Source organism: Musca autumnalis, unplaced genomic scaffold (assembly GCF_047663935.1).
Source record: "Musca autumnalis isolate F117 unplaced genomic scaffold, ASM4766393v1 scaffold_2, whole genome shotgun sequence".
Classification (NCBI taxonomy): Eukaryota; Metazoa; Arthropoda; class Insecta; order Diptera; family Muscidae; genus Musca; species Musca autumnalis.
In genome coordinates, this window is record NW_027411755.1 from 28,665,370 (window position 1) to 28,683,022 (window position 17,653).

General features: G+C 22.5%; 2 protein-coding genes across 2 annotated transcripts in view; one reads left to right on the forward strand and one right to left on the reverse strand.

Moving 5' to 3' along the window:
- Positions 1 to 17,653, forward strand: part of DIP-epsilon (Dpr-interacting protein epsilon) — a 791,100-nt gene that overhangs the window by 717,640 nt on the left and 55,807 nt on the right. The gene's annotated exons all lie outside the window — the stretch shown is intronic.
- Positions 10,134 to 12,216, reverse strand: LOC141393837 (membrane metallo-endopeptidase-like 1). The gene has a single exon (XM_073967385.1). The coding sequence runs from the start codon at positions 12,199 to 12,201 to the stop codon at positions 10,168 to 10,170; it is 2,034 nt and encodes a 677-aa protein (XP_073823486.1). The 5' UTR covers positions 12,202 to 12,216; the 3' UTR covers positions 10,134 to 10,167.

The following is a 17,653-nucleotide window of genomic DNA, read 5'->3' on the forward strand; positions in this document are numbered from 1 at the left end:
TGAAAAGATATTCTGTAAACCATCAAACCATATTCATATACAATTCAAGAGCCTACCAGCCTTTAAACATATTTTTTAAGAAATAAAATATTTTTTTCTTTATTTTTTTTTAAACAATATTTTTTCCTAAAATCATCGCCGTTTTTTAAACAATATTTTGTCAAAAATCTTGGATTTTTTTAAAGAACATTTTTTCCAAAAATTTTTATAATCTTTTTTATGTTTTTTTTTTCTAAAATCGTGTATTTTTTGAAGAATATTTATTCAAAAATAGTGGATTTTTTAAAGAATATTTTTTCAAAAATCTTGGACTTTTTAAAGAATATTTTTTCAAAAGTCATTGATTATTTAAAGAATATTTTTCAAAAATCGGGGATTTGTTAAAGATTATTTTCTCAAAAATCGCGGATTTGTTAAAGAATATTTTTTCAAAAGTCATTGATTATTTAAAGAATATTTTCTCAAAAATCGCGGATTTTTTAAAGAATATTTTTTGTTCGAAAATCGTGGATTTTTTAAAAAATATTTTTTTTTCAAAAATCGTGGATTTTTAAAAAACGGGGTTTCCAAAATTATGGATTTTTTAAATAATATTTTTTTCAAAAATCGTGGATTTTTTAAAAAATAGTTTTTCCAAAATCGTTGATTTTTCAAAGAATATTTTTTCAAAAATTTTGGCTTTTTTAGTTATTATTTTTTCAAAGATAGTGGATTATTTAAAAAAATTAAAATCGTGGATTTTTTAAAGAATATTTTTTTCAAAATTAGTGGATTTTTTTAAAAATATTTTTTCAAAAATCGTGGATTGTTTTAAGTAATTTTTTTCAAAAATCGATGATTTTTTTGAAGAATATTTTTTAAAAATCGTGGATTTTGTAAAGAATATTTTTAAAAAATCCTGGATTTTTTAAAGATATTTTTGAAAAAACTTGGATTTTTTTAATGAATATTTTTTCAAAAATTGTGGATTTTTTTGAAGAATTTTTTTTTTCAAAAATCGTGGATTTTTTAAAGAATATTTTTTCTTTATTATTTTAAAAATCAAAAAATCTCACTTAAAATAATAATATTTTTTTCAAAAATCGTGGATTTTTTAAAGAATATTTTTTTTTCAAAAATCGTGGATTTTTTAAAGAATATTTTTTTTTAAAAATCGAGGATTTTTTAAAGAACCTTTTTTTTTAAAAAATCGTAGAGATTTAAAGAATATTTTTTCAACAATCGCTGATTTTTTAAAAAAAAAACGGTTATTCAAAAATCGTGGAATTTTTTAATAAAATTTTTTTCAAAAATCTTGGATTTTTTAATAAAATTTTTTTCAAAAATCTTGGATTTTTTAAATAATATTTTGTTCAAAAATCGTGGATTTTTTTAAAAAAATAGTTTTTCCAAAGTCGTTGATTTTTCAAAGAATATTTTTTCAAAAAGTTTGTCTTTCTTAATTATTATCTTTTCAAAGATAGTGGATTATTTAAAAAAAAAAATTAAAATCGTGGATTTTTTAAAGAATATTTTTTTTTTCAAAATTAGTGGATTTTTTAAAGAATATTTTTTATAAAATTAGTGGATTTTTTAAAGAATATTTTTTCAAAAATCGTGGATTGTGCAACATTTTTAAGGTGATCTTGTGCAAACAATTCGAAATGAGGCTTTTTTGAAAGTACAGACCCAAACGACAAGAAGCCTTAGTTGGGTTTTCTTGTGTCAGATCCAGCTCGGTTTTTATGGCCCCATCTAAACCTGGTTAAATATTGAGTTTTTAAAGAAATTCGGGGCTATATCTCTGAAACCAATGCGAATCTTCTTCTGACCTCTGAAGCAAATTTGTAGATAAGGACAAGAATAAAATATTTGGAGAAATAATTAACTCAAAAAACTACATTATTGCTTCAAATTTCAAAATATATGCAAAAATTCCACAATTTTTATACATTTCGCACCGTATCTCCAAAACCGTTAATTTTTTCTGTAATACACAACTCTTCAGAACATGTCATTGTTGTAAAATTCCTCTATCCCGTTGGTTTCAGTACATTTTCAACGATGATTTAATAAAAATGTCAATAATGTAGTGAAATCCGAAATGCGAGAATAAACTGTTGGTGTGAACTGTGTTTGAAATACGTGTCGTAAAAGATATGATGCAAAATACCGCTGAAACAACATGAAGTAAGCATTTTAGAGTTTCAGAATGTTCTAAAGAATTGTTGAGAACTTTATTTGGAAGATTTTTGCAGAAGGTTACTTGGTTCAACTCCCAATAGTTTAGCCGATACTGACCAGAATTTCACCAATTATGTAAAATTTTTTGTATTTTATAGATATTGATGCCCTAGATGGAGTTTTTCTTGTATGGTTTTTTCAACGGATAAGTTCTACTAGTTTAGGGCTACAATATTGCTAAAGACAGCAAGGCAAAATTCTTATTCGTTTCTGAGATAAAGGCCTGATAAATGCAAAAAAGTGTAGATTTAGCCCGGTTTAGATGAGGCCATAAAATCCGAACTGGATCTGACAGGACAAACCCCTTCTAGGGTTTTTGTAGTCTAAATATGTAGTTTCAAAAAATGCATACTAGAAGTTGTTTGCATTTTCAGTGTTGCATAGTGTTATTTAAAGATTTTTTTTTTAATCTTGGATTTTTTAATGAATATTTTTTCAAAAATTGTGGATTTTTTTAAAGAATATTTTTTCAAAAATAGTATATATTTTTTTTTATAAATCGTGGATTTTTTTAAAGAATATTTCTTTCACAAATCGTGGATTTTTTCAAAGAATATTTTTACAAAAATAGTGGATTTTTCAAAGAATATTTTTTTAAAAATCGTGGATTTTTTAAAGAATATTTTTTTTCAAAATATTAAATTTTTTTAAAGAATATTTTTCCAAAAATCGTTTTTTTTTTAAAGAAAATTTTTTTCTTATTTGTTAAAAATCAAAAAATTTCACTTTAAAAGTCCACTCTAATTATGGCCCTTGAACAAATACTCTTTTACAAGTCCGCGCTATTGCTGGCCCATAAAAAATATTATTTTAAAAAATCACAGTTTGATGGATCCTGAAAAAAATATAATTTTAAAAATCCACTTTAATGGTGGCTCCTAAACAAATATTCTTTTAAAAATCCACGCTTATGCTGGCCCTTAAAAATATTATTTTAAAAATCTATATTTTAAAGAATATTTTTTCCAAAATTCGTATATTTTTTGAAGAATATTTTTTTCAAAAATCGTGGATTATTTAAAGAATTTTTTTTTTCAAACATCGTGGGTTTTTTTAACAATATTTTTTCAAAAATCTATAATATTTTTTAAGAATAATTTTCACAAATCGTTGAGTTTTTAAAGAATATTTTTTCAAAAATTTTGGATTTTTAAAGATTTTCTTTTTTTTTTTGCAAAAATATTGAATTTTTTTAAAGGATATTTTTCTAAGAATCTTGTATTTTTTTAAAGAGTATTTTTTTTTTGGGTGCCAACGTGGTGCAATGGTATGCACACCCGCCTTGCACGCTGAAGGTCGTGGGTTCGATTCCCCGGCCAGGCAAACACCAAAATTTTCAACGTTGGCAAAATACCCCTCAGTAATGTTGGCGACATTTTCTGAGTATTTCAGCCATGTAAAACTTCTCTACAAGTGGTGTCTTAGGACACGCCGTTCGGACTCGGCGATAAACTGTAGGTCCCATATCATTGAGCTAATATGAATCGGGGTGCACTCATTGATATGAGAGAAGTCTCCCTTGTCCCGTATGGGATGTTTGTGGAACAATTATATATATATATATATATATTTTTTTCTTTATTATATTAAAAATCAAAAAATTTCACTTTAAAGTCCACTCTAATTATGACCCTTGCACAAATATTATTTTACAAGTCCGCGCTATTGCTGGCCCATAAAAACTATTATTTTAAAAATTCACAGTTTGATGGATCCTGAAAAAAATATAATTGTAAAAATCCACTTTAATGGTGGCTCATAAACAAATATTCTTTTAAAAATCCGCGCCATAAAAATATTATGTTAAAAAATCACAGTTTGATGGATCCTGAAAAAAATATAATTTTAAAAATCCACTTTAATGGTGGCTCTTAGACAAATATTCTTTTAAAAATCCACGCTTATGCTGGCCCTTAAAATATTATTTTAAAAATCTATTTTTTAAAGAATATTTTTTCCAAAATTCGTATATTTTTTAAGGAATATTTTTTTCAAAAATTGTGGATTATTTAAAGAATTTTTTTTCAAAAATTGTGAGTTTTTTTTAATAATATTTTTTCAAAAATCTATAATATTTTTTAAGAATAATTTTCAAAAATCGTTGAGTTTTTAAAGAATATTTTTCAAAAATCGTGAATTTTTAAAGAATATTATTCTTTCCAAAAATATTGAAATTTTTAAAGGATATTTTCCCAAAAATCTTGAATTTTTAAAGAATATATTTTTTCTTATTATATTAAAAATAAAAAAATTCACTTTAAAAGTCCACTCTAATTATGACCCTTGCACAAATATTCTTTTACCAGTCCGCGCTATTGCTGGGCCATTAAAACTATATATATAATTTTAAAAATCCATTCTAATGGTGGCTCCTAAACACATATTCTTTTGAAAATCCCTTGAAAAATATTTTTTTAAAAATCCACTCTTTCCATGGCCCTTGAAAAAAATATTATTTTAAAAATCTCCGCTTATGATAGTCCTCGAAAAAATATTCTCTAATAAAACCACGATCAAATACCATGAAAAAAGCCAGAATAGAATATTTATGTATGTGACAAACATTTATGCTTTGGCTGTAACCCGCACATTGATTGCCCATCATATCATGTTTTTAATGAACCAGACATAGTACGACAGTGGAGAAAACAAGCTCCACACATGGCTACCACAATAAAAATATTGCCACGAAATTTAAGCTGAATAGATTGTACGTGGAAAAACAAATCATACAACTGCCCTTCTTCAGGATTTTTGGATAGAGAGCGAAGGAGAATGAAACTTTTATACGAATTAATTTTAAGGGCATTTATTTTGTTATATATTTTTAATGAATTTTTAAGATGTGGATCTGCACTCCTAAATCGTCATAATTGTCAAGCAATTAAATGACAAAGTTTCTGCTGGCGTATAAGTGCTGACAGCACGTATACGCTATGTGTTATGGTTTTGAAATGCTAAACTTATGCAAGAAATTGCTCCGTTCTAGAACCTGCAAGAATCTAAAAATTTTTACTACGATAAAAAATTTTCCTTTATGTTGTCGAGATTTAGTAAAAATTAGCAGATTCTTGCAGTACTGGAAAAGTCCAAATGTTTGCAGTTAGACAACTTAAGGTTTTTTAAATATAATTTTTAAAGAGCAAATTATATAAGAATGTGTTATTTAATAAAATAATTGGTAAAGATTTAAATCGAATAATTGACATTTGTTATTTTTTTATTACTTTTTTGCATAACATAAACTGTCAATAATCTGCTTTATTGGTCATCTAAAATAAATACGTACATCCTGAGAAAAATCTACAAATTGATGTTAATATAACAAAAAACACCTATGCAAATTTTCATTAAATTGTCGCTTTTGGGCATGAAAAAAATGAAAATTTCATTTTACGCAAATGTTTAGTTTGTTCAAACTGCAATGGGTTAAGGCAACTCGAAAACTAGGACATTCAACCACGAGCTTTATGTACCTATGTATGTACTCAGTAAAGCTAAAACTCAGCGGAGAAAAATTGTCCTTGGGATATTATGATAATAGAATGACTTGTGTTAAATAAACAATGTGGACACAGATACGAACTTACGCGCACATATACACACACAACAAATTATATACTTTGTGGTTAATTTGTATCAGGAAAAGTATAATGCAAAAAAAAATCAAAATTCCATGAAACAATTTAAGCGAGTAAACTCAAAGTATTTTGTTTAAATGTGTGCTTATGTGTTGCTCATGTAGCATTACGCTGACAAAAGTGACAGCGATAATGCAACAAATTTACAGGTAGATATTAAAATATGAAAAGTGCATAAAAGCGGGAAGCAAAGAATTTTAATTAAAACTATCAACAACTCACAATGTTGGCACAGTAACGGATATATGCAATTAAATGACAAAGTTGTGGTGTCTTAACAAAAAATAATGGGAAAATGTGCAAAGGTTTTCGTTCAAAGTGTGCACTAAAATGTGTCAAGGGTAGATAGCAGATGCTTAACAGGGATTTTCATAAACTAATGATACATTCTCTTATGTTTCTCGAGGCGTACAAGAAGTGACAAAAAGTATACGTAATGGGTTTTCTTTTTTAAATACCAGATGTTGCAACGCAGTTTCCTAAAGCATACTTTTTGAGGAAACATCATAAATGTAAATTTCTTAAATAGTTTTTGTCACAAGTAATAAAAAAAAATCAAAAATTTACGATTAATAAAAAATAATTTTTTATCAATTCACGATTAATTAATAATTTTTAAAAATTCACGATTTATAAAAAATATTTTTTTTTTAAATGAGATTAATAAAAAATATTTAAAAAAAACACGATTTATAAAAAATATTTAGAAAAACACTATCAATAAAAAACATTAAAAAACATGATTAGTAAAGAATATTAAAAAAACACGCGATTAATAACAAAATAGTTTTTAAAAATCCGAGACTAATGTTTTTTTATAATATACATAAATATTCTTTTTTAAAAATCCACGATTATAAAATATTTTTTTTAATCCACACTTATTAAATATATATTTTTTAAATCCACGCTTATAAAATATATATTTTTTTTAAATCCACGACTATCAAATATGTTTGTTTAAAAATCCACGATTATAAAATGTTTTTTTTTTTTTAATCCACTAATAATAAAAGATATTTTTACAAAGTCCACCTTTAATAAAAATCAGTTTTAAAAATCCACGATTTAATAAAAATGTTTTAAGTAACCCACGATTAAAATATATATATTTGTAAAAAATTCAAAAATATTTTTTATATATATTTATATATAATTATTTTTTTAAAAAACCCACGATTAATAAAATTGTTTTTAAAAAATCCAAAATTAATATTTTTTTTAAATCCACGATTAATAAATATATTTTTTCACAAATTAACGATTAAAAACTCATTTTAAAAAATCCACCATTAACAAAAAAAAAAAATTTTTAAATCCCCAAATAATAAAAAATATATTTAAAAAAATATTTTTAAAATATTCACAAATAATAAAGTATTTTTTAAAGAACACAAATATTAAAGTATTATTTTTTAAAGTCCAAAATAATAAAAAATATTTTTTTAAGAATCCTCAGTTAACAAATAATATTTTATAAAAATGAAAAAATATTTTTTCATAAAATTCATAAATTTTCAAAAAATTCACCATTATAAAATGATATTAAAAAATATTTTTTTAAATCCACGATTAATAAAAAATATTTTTTTAAATCCACGATTAATAAAAAATATTTTTTTTAAATCCACGATTAATAAAAAATAATTTTTTAAATCCACGATTAATAAAAAATATTTTTTATTAATCGTCGATTTAAAAAAATATTTTTTTAAATCCACGATTAATAAAAAATATTTTTTTAAATCCACGATTAATAAAAAATATTTTTTTAAATCCACGATTAATAAAAAATATTTTTTAAAAAATCCACGATTAATAAAAAATATTTTTTTAAATCCACGATTAATAAAAAATATTTTTTTAAATCCACGATTAATAAAAAATATTTTTTTAAATCCACGATTAATAAAAAATATTTGTTTAAAGCCACGATTAATAAAAAATATTTTTTTAAATCCACGATTAATAAAAAATATTTTTTTAAATCCACGATTAATAAAAAATATTTTTTTAAATCCACGATTAATAAAAAATATTTTTTTAAATCCACGATTAATAAAAAATATTTTTTTTAAATCCACGATTAATAAAAAATATTTTTTTAAATCCAAGATTAATAAAAAATATTTTTTTAAATCCACGATTAATAAAAAATATTTTTTTAAATCCACGATTAATAAAAAATATTTTTTAAAAAATCCACGATTAATAAAAAATACATTTTAAAAATCCACGATTAATAAAAAATTTTTTTTAAAAAATTCACGAATTATAAAAATTATTCTCTAAAAAATCTACAATCAATAAAAAATATTTTTTAAAAAATCCTCGATTAATGAAAAACATCTTTTTAAATATTTACGATTCATACATTTTTTTAAAACTCCACAATTAATCAAAAAATATGTTTTAAAAATTCCACGATTAATAAAAAATTATTTTTTTAAAATTTCACGATTAGTACAAAATATTTTTTAAAAATCCAAGATTAATTAAAAATATTTTTTAAAAAATGCAAGATTAATAAAAAAATATTTATTTTTTAAATCCACGATTAATTATTTTTTTAATTCAACGATTAACAAAGATATAAAAATAGACGATTAATAAAAATATTTTTAAAAAAACCCACGATTACTAAAAAAATATTTTTTAAAAAAATCCACGATTACTAAAAAATATTTTTTAAAAAAATCCACGATTAATAAAAAAATTTTTTACGAAAACCCACGATTACTAAAAAATATTTTTTAAAATAATCCAGGATTAATAAAAATATTTTTTTTTTTAAATCCACGATTAATAATTTTTTTTTATCTACACGATTAACAATTTTTTTAATTCAACGATCAACAAAAATATTTTTTAAAAAATCCACGATAAATAAAAAATATTTTTTAAAAAATCCACAAATAATAAAAAAATTTTTTAAAAAATCCACGATTATTAAAAAATATTTAAAAAAACATGATTACTAAACTATATTTTTTAAAAAAAATCCTTGATTACTAAACTATATTTTTTAAAAAATCCTTGATTAATAAAAAATATTTTTAAAAAAATCCACGATTAATAAAAAATATTTTTAAAAAAATCTACGATTAATAAAAGATATTTTTTAAAAATCCACAATTATTACAAAATATTTTTTTTAAAAAATCCACGATTATTAAAAAATATTTGTTTTAATAATAAAATAATAAAAAATATTTTTAAAAAAATCCACGATTAATAAAAAGTATTTTTTTAAATCCACGATAAATAAAATTTTTTTTTTAAATCCACGATAAATAAATTTTTTTTTTTTTAAATCCACGATTAATAAAAAAGATTTTTTAAAAAATCCACGATTAATAAAAACACTTTTTAATAAATCCACGATTAATAAAAAATATTTTTTAAAAAATTTACGAATTATAAAATTTTTTCTCTATAAAATCTACAATTAATAAAAATTATTTTTTAAAAAATCCTAGATTAATGAAAAACATCTTTTTAAATATCCACCATTCATACATTTTTTTAAAACTCCACAATTAATCAAAAAAATAGGTTTTAAAAATTCAACGATTACTCAAAAAATATGTTTTAAAAATTCCAAGTTTAATAAAAAAATATTTTTTAAAAATTTCACGATTAATACAAAATATTTTTTAAAAATCCAAGATTAATTAAAAATATTTTTTAAAAAATCCATGATTAATAAAAATATTTTTTTTTAAATCCACGATTAATAATTTTTTTTTAGTTCAACGATTAACAAAAATATAAAAATCCACGATTAATAAAAATATTAAATAAATTTTTTATAAAAAATCCACGATTAATGAAAAATATTTTTTAAAAAAATCCACCATTATTAAAAAATTATTTTTAAAAAAGACACCATTATTAAAATAAGTATTATTTAAAGAATCCACGATTATAAAAAACATTTTTTAAAAAATCCACGTTTATAGAAAAATATTTTTAAAAAATCCACAATTAGTAAATAATTAAAAAAAAATATTTAAAAAAAATCACAATTGCTAAAATTATATTTTCTTTTAAATCCACGATTAATAAAAACCATATTTTTAAAAATCAAAGATTAATAAAAATAAAAATTTATTAATAATATTACTTTTGTTTGGCGATAGTTTGACTGAAGGTCATTAAAAAGATTGTTGTTTTATTTTGTTTGATTAAATTTTATTTCCAATAAATTAATAATATTTTAATTGTAGCATTAAAAATTAAAACACACGATGATTAAAATTTTATTATTCTTATTTGTTAATACACAAAATACATTAACTAACTAAAATACCCTACACTTTTTGCCAGGATTCATTTTCGAACCCCTTGGACAATTGAAAGCCTCTGCAAAAACGTGATCATTTGCAACAATTTGATGTAAACGTTCCGCATCAGAATCATGATCGCGAAATTTAACACCTTCTCGACCGCAAAAAAATTGTGAAATATTTAGAAAGAATAACTTTTTCCAAGGTATTTGGCTATGGCGAGAACCCGTCTGCCAGTTTTCTTCCTTAATATAGGCATTGAAGACCACCCGGGCACCCATCAAATCAGCTAAACGTTCATCTATGGAATCTGTGGGTAATTGTTGTTGCAAACATTCTAAGGCTTGGGTGAAATTTTCGTGCTCTTGTATACCCAAATCAGAGTCACGTTGACTACCATCTGGACCAAACTGCATACCTAATTTATCAATGGCATGGGTAAATTCATGAGCCAATATAAAACCAAGTAATGACCATTTACTAAGCTGATCCATTTTGAGGTTATAGATTGGATCTTGCAGAAATCCTTGAAAAATAATTATCATATTTTGTTGTGCATAATATATGGGAGTGGAGCTGCTACCTATCGCATTATCAATGGATATGTAATGGCTATAGTTTTGCTCAAAGAGCGAGGATTTCCAAAAACGATGCTTGAGTAGTTCCAAATGATTGTGATAGTAATTTGAGGGATCCATCTGGGGAACATTGGCAAAGAAAATTTCAATTTCTTGGGGATTTAGAGGGGGTTCCTTTAGATAGAAATATTGTGGATTGATAATGCGCTGGGGCAAGTTGCCCAAATTAATGCGTAAGCTGTTGAGTTTATGTGTTAATAAATCCAATTGTTGGGAACTGAGTTTTAGATGATTCTCTTCCAAGATCGCCATATAGTGCTTGTATATTTTATGAACCATATAAGCCATATCCTCATAATACTGCTGAGTCTCATTAACGATAATGTGTTGATGATAAATATAATTGACGGCCAAATCCATTTTATTTCTCAAATCTTTCATACACTCCATTTTTGTAAAATCGTGACTCTTATCCTTGAAGAGATAAATCAGAAATTTCACCATTAAATAATTGCAAATATTTTGGTTAACTTTGGAAGACCGAGTTTTCATTAGATGTTGAAAATAATCCACATTAGAAATAACCACAAGATCATCAGGTCTTATCTGTTGGCTGGGAAGGATATTTTGCAAAAATGTAGCCAGTTTAGGAAACATTTGTTTTAATTCTTCAAAACTCATTTTTTTGGATTGATCTTCTTCCCATTCCGTTTCTGAAAAATTTCTGTAGACCTTTTGCCAGTGTCTCCTAGTCCGCTTAATTCTTTTTACATAGTCATGGGCTTTGGCATTGGGTATACCCAAAGCATCTAGAAAATATAAAGAAGCAGGCTCTTCATCATTTAAATCCCCATCCTCTTCCATTTGAGGTATTTCCAATAGAATTTGCAAAGAATCATTTTGGGTACGTGCCATTGTCTGCTTTATCAGGACATTATTAAAGCCATAGCTTTGTAATATACCCAATAGGGCGAATAAATCAAATTCATGCTTGGGCCATGGAAGCTGTACATAATCCACATCTCCTCTATGCAAGGCTTGAGCTTCTTGTAAAATAGGCCATTCCAGATGATTTCCAGGTTTTATTCCATCAAGATATTTTGAGATGTTTATTGATTTTTCATTTATACAGGATTCATAATAAATAAAGGCCTTCTCGACAAAATCCTGTCTTATTCTGGGGTTTTGCTGCTTTTCTTGCGCTCTGCTTGATTCCAAATGATTTATTAATTTAATATTCATTGTGTTATCCACCAGACCGGTACTCTCACCATAATTAACATTTCGATGATGTTCAGCCCAATTATTACAGCTATAGGTATAGAAATCTTCACATGGATCCGCCACTTGATCCAACGACATTTCAATTTCATTCAGTAAATGGGGTTTAACCTCTGAATTAGAAGCATTTATTTCCCTCCAAGAACCATAGGTAATTAATATGGTAATTACCGCAACGTATCGTAACATTTTCCCGCTCTTCAACAAAACTTAATGCCAGCGTTGCATTAGCTCAACTGATTTTGAGCACAATTATTCAATTTATGTTCTAATTATTTTCGTATAGAACAGTTTTTAATATGACAATCTGTGGTAGCTATCAACAGAGATAAGGTTTCTCATTGTTCGCTCTTTTAAGAATTCATGTTTAATACAAAGAGAGTATATTATCTCAAATATAAACAATTATTCTCCTTTCATATTATACGTGTTTTTTTCCGTGCCGTTGATTTAGGATATTTTCCAACAAACATGGAATTTATAAAAAGTATTTTTCCATAAATCTGGATTTAATAAAAAAATATATTTTTCAACAAACATTTATTTTGTATAAAAATATTTTTCAACAAACATTGATTTTATATAAAAATATTTTTTAACAAACGTGGATTTTCTATAAAATTATTTTTTCAACAAACGTGGAATTTTATAAAAAAAATATTTTTCAACAAACGTTGATTTTATAAAAAAAAAATATTTTTCAATAAACTTGGAATTTATATAAAAAAATATTTTTCAATAAACGTGGAATTTATATAAAAAAATATTTTTCAACAAACATGGATTTTATATAAAAATATGTTTAAATAAACATGGATTTTATATAAAAATATTTTTCAACAAACATGGATTTTATATAAAAAAAAAGAATTTTCAACAAACATGGATTTTACATAAAAAAAAAAGAATTTTCAAAAAACGTGTATTTTATATAAAACAAATATTTTTCAACAAACGTGGATTTTATATAAAAACATTTTTCAACAAACTTGGATTTTATATAAAAAATATTTTTCAACAAACGTGGATTTTATATAAAAAATATTTTTCAACAAACGTGGGTTTTATATAAAAAAATATTTTTCAACAAACGTGGATTTTATATAAAAAATATTTTTCAACAAACGTGGTTTTTATATAAAAAATATTTTTCAACAAACGTGGATTTTATATAAAAAATATTTTTCAACAAACGTGGATTTTATATAAAAATATTTTTCAACAAACGTGGATTTTATATAAAAATATTTTTCAACAAACGTGGATTTTATATAAAAAATATTTTTCAACAAACGTGGATTTTATATAAAAATATTTTTCAACAAACGTGGATTTTATATAAAAAATATTTTTCAACAAACGTGGATTTTATATAAAAAATATTTTTCAACAAACGTGGATTTTATATAAAAAATATTTTTCAACAAACGTGGATTTTATATAAAAACATTTTTCAACAAACTTGGATTTTATATAAAAAATATTTTTCAACAAACGTGGATTTTATATAAAAAATATTTTTCAACAAACGTGGATTTTATATAAAAAATATTTTTCAACAAACGTGGATTTTATATAAAACAAATATTTTTCAACAAACGTGGATTTTATATAAAACAAATATTTTTCAACAAACGTGGATTTTATATAAAACAAATATTTTTCAACAAACGTGGATTTTATATAAAACAAATATTTTTCAACAAACGTGGATTTTATATAAAACAAATATTTTTCAACAAACGTGGATTTTATATAAAAACATTTTTCAACAAACTTGGATTTTATATAAAAAATATTTTTCAACAAACGTGGATTTTATATAAAACAAATATTTTTCAAGAAACGTGGAATTTATAAAAAAACATTTTTCAACAAACGTGGATTTTATATAAAACAAATATTTTTCAACAAACGTGGATTTTATATAAAACAAATATTTTTCAACAAACGTGGATTTTATATAAAACAAATATTTTTCAACAAACGTGGATTTTATATAAAACAAATATTTTTCAACAAACGTGGATTTTATATAAAACAAATATTTTTCAACAAACGTGGATTTTATATAAAACAAATATTTTTCAACAAACGTGGATTTTATATAAAACAAATATTTTTCAACAAACGTGGATTTTATATAAAACAAATATTTTTCAACAAACGTGGATTTTATATAAAACAAATATTTTTCAACAAACGTGGATTTTATATAAAACAAATATTTTTCAACAAACGTGGATTTTATATAAAACAAATATTTTTCAACAAACGTGGATTTTATATAAAAACATTTTTCAACAAACGTGGATTTTATATAAAACAAATATTTTTCAACAAACGTGGATTTTATATAAAACAAATATTTTTCAACAAACGTGGATTTTATATAAAAACATTTTTCAACAAACTTGGATTTTATATAAAAAATATTTTTCAACAAACGTGGATTTTATATAAAAAATATTTTTCAACAAACGTGGATTTTATATAAAACAAATATTTTTCAACAAACGTGGATTTTATATAAAAACATTTTTCAACAAACTTGGATTTTATATAAAAAATATTTTTCAACAAACGTGGATTTTATATAAAAAATATTTTTCAACAAACGTGGATTTTATATAAAAAATATTTTTCAACAAACGTGGATTTTATATAAAAAATATTTTTCAACAAACGTGGTTTTTATATAAAAATATTTTTCAACAAACGTGGATTTTATATAAAAATATTTTTCAACAAACGTGGATTTTATATAAAAAATATTTTTCAACAAACGTGGATTTTATATAAAAAATATTTTTCAACAAACGTGGATTTTATATAAAAAATATTTTTCAACAAACGTGGATTTTATATAAAAAATATTTTTCAACAAACGTGGATTTTATATAAAACAAATATTTTTCAACAAACGTGGATTTTATATAAAACAAATATTTTTCAACAAACGTGGATTTTATATAAAACAAATATTTTTCAACAAACGTGGATTTTATATAAAAACATTTTTCAACAAACTTGGATTTTATATAAAAAATATTTTTCAACAAACGTGGATTTTATATAAAAAATATTTTTCAACAAACGTGGATTTTATATAAAACAAATATTTTTCAACAAACGTGGATTTTATATAAAAACATTTTTCAACAAACTTGGATTTTATATAAAAAATATTTTTCAACAAACGTGGATTTTATATAAAAAATATTTTTCAACAAACGTGGATTTTATATAAAAAATATTTTTCAACAAACGTGGATTTTATATAAAACAAATATTTTTCAACAAACGTGGATTTTATATAAAACAAATATCTTTCAACAAACGTGGATTTTATATAAAACAAATATTTTTCAACAAACGTGGATTTTATATAAAACAAATATTTTTCAACAAACGTGGATTTTATATAAAACAAATATTTTTCAACAAACGTGGGTTTTTTTATAAAACAAATATTTTTCAACAAACGTGGATTTTATATAAAACAAATATTTTTCAACAAACGTGGATTTTATATAAAACAAATATTTTTCAACAAACGTGGATTTTATATAAAACAAATATTTTTCAACAAACGTGGGTTTTTTTATAAAACAAATATTTTTCAACAAACGTGGATTTTATATAAAACAAATATTTTTCAACAAACGTGGATTTTATATAAAACAAATATTTTTCAACAAACGTGGATTTTATATAAAACAAATATTTTTCAACAAACGTGGATTTTATATAAAACAAATATTTTTCAACAAACGTGGATTTTATATAAAACAAATATTTTTCAACAAACGTGGATTTTATATAAAACAAATATTTTTCAACAAACGTGGATTTTATATAAAACAAATATTTTTCAACAAACGTGGATTTTATATAAAACAAATATTTTTCAACAAACGTGGATTTTATATAAAAACATTTTTCAACAAACGTGGATTTTATATAAAACAAATATTTTTCAACAAACGTGGATTTTATATAAAACAAATATTTTTCAACAAACGTGGATTTTATATAAAAACATTTTTCAACAAACTTGGATTTTATATAAAAAATATTTTTCAACAAACGTGGATTTTATATAAAAAATATTTTTCAACAAACGTGGATTTTATATAAAACAAATATTTTTCAACAAACGTGGATTTTATATAAAAACATTTTTCAACAAACTTGGATTTTATATAAAAAATATTTTTCAACAAACGTGGATTTTATATAAAAAATATTTTTCAACAAACGTGGATTTTATATAAAAAATATTTTTCAACAAACGTGGATTTTATATAAAAAATATTTTTCAACAAACGTGGTTTTTATATAAAAATATTTTTCAACAAACGTGGATTTTATATAAAAATATTTTTCAACAAACGTGGATTTTATATAAAAAATATTTTTCAACAAACGTGGATTTTATATAAAAAATATTTTTCAACAAACGTGGATTTTATATAAAAAATATTTTTCAACAAACGTGGATTTTATATAAAACAAATATTTTTCAACAAACGTGGATTTTATATAAAACAAATATTTTTCAACAAACGTGGATTTTATATAAAACAAATATTTTTCAACAAACGTGGATTTTATATAAAAACATTTTTCAACAAACTTGGATTTTATATAAAAAATATTTTTCAACAAACGTGGATTTTATATAAAAAATATTTTTCAACAAACGTGGATTTTATATAAAACAAATATTTTTCAACAAACGTGGATTTTATATAAAAACATTTTTCAACAAACTTGGATTTTATATAAAAAATATTTTTCAACAAACGTGGATTTTATATAAAAAATATTTTTCAACAAACGTGGATTTTATATAAAAAATATTTTTCAACAAACGTGGATTTTATATAAAACAAATATTTTTCAACAAACGTGGATTTTATATAAAACAAATATCTTTCAACAAACGTGGATTTTATATAAAACAAATATTTTTCAACAAACGTGGATTTTATATAAAACAAATATTTTTCAACAAACGTGGATTTTATATAAAACAAATATTTTTCAACAAACGTGGGTTTTTTTATAAAACAAATATTTTTCAACAAACGTGGATTTTATATAAAACAAATATTTTTCAACAAACGTGGATTTTATATAAAACAAATATTTTTCAACAAACGTGGATTTTATATAAAACAAATATTTTTCAACAAACGTGGATTTTATATAAAACAAATATTTTTCAACAAACGTGGATTTTATATAAAACAAATATTTTTCAACAAACGTGGATTTTATATAAAACAAATATTTTTCAACAAACGTGGATTTTATATAAAACAAATATTTTTCAACAAAAGCTGGATTTTATATAAAACAAATATTTTTCAACAAACGTGGATTTTATATAAAACAAATATCTTTCAACAAACGTGGATTTTATATAAAAAATATTTTTCAACAAACGTGGATTTTATATAAAACAAATATTTTTCAACAAACGTGGATTATATATAAAACAAATATTTTTCAACAAACGTGGATTTTATATAAAACAAATATTTTTCAACAAACGTGGATTTTATATAAAACAAATATTTTTCAACAAACGTGGATTTTATATAAAACAAATATTTTTCAACAAACGTGGATT

Coding starts and splice junctions, on each gene's coding strand:
- LOC141393837 (XM_073967385.1), bottom strand. CDS start 12,201: ATGTTACGATACGTTGCGGTAATTACCATATTAATTACCTATGGTTCT.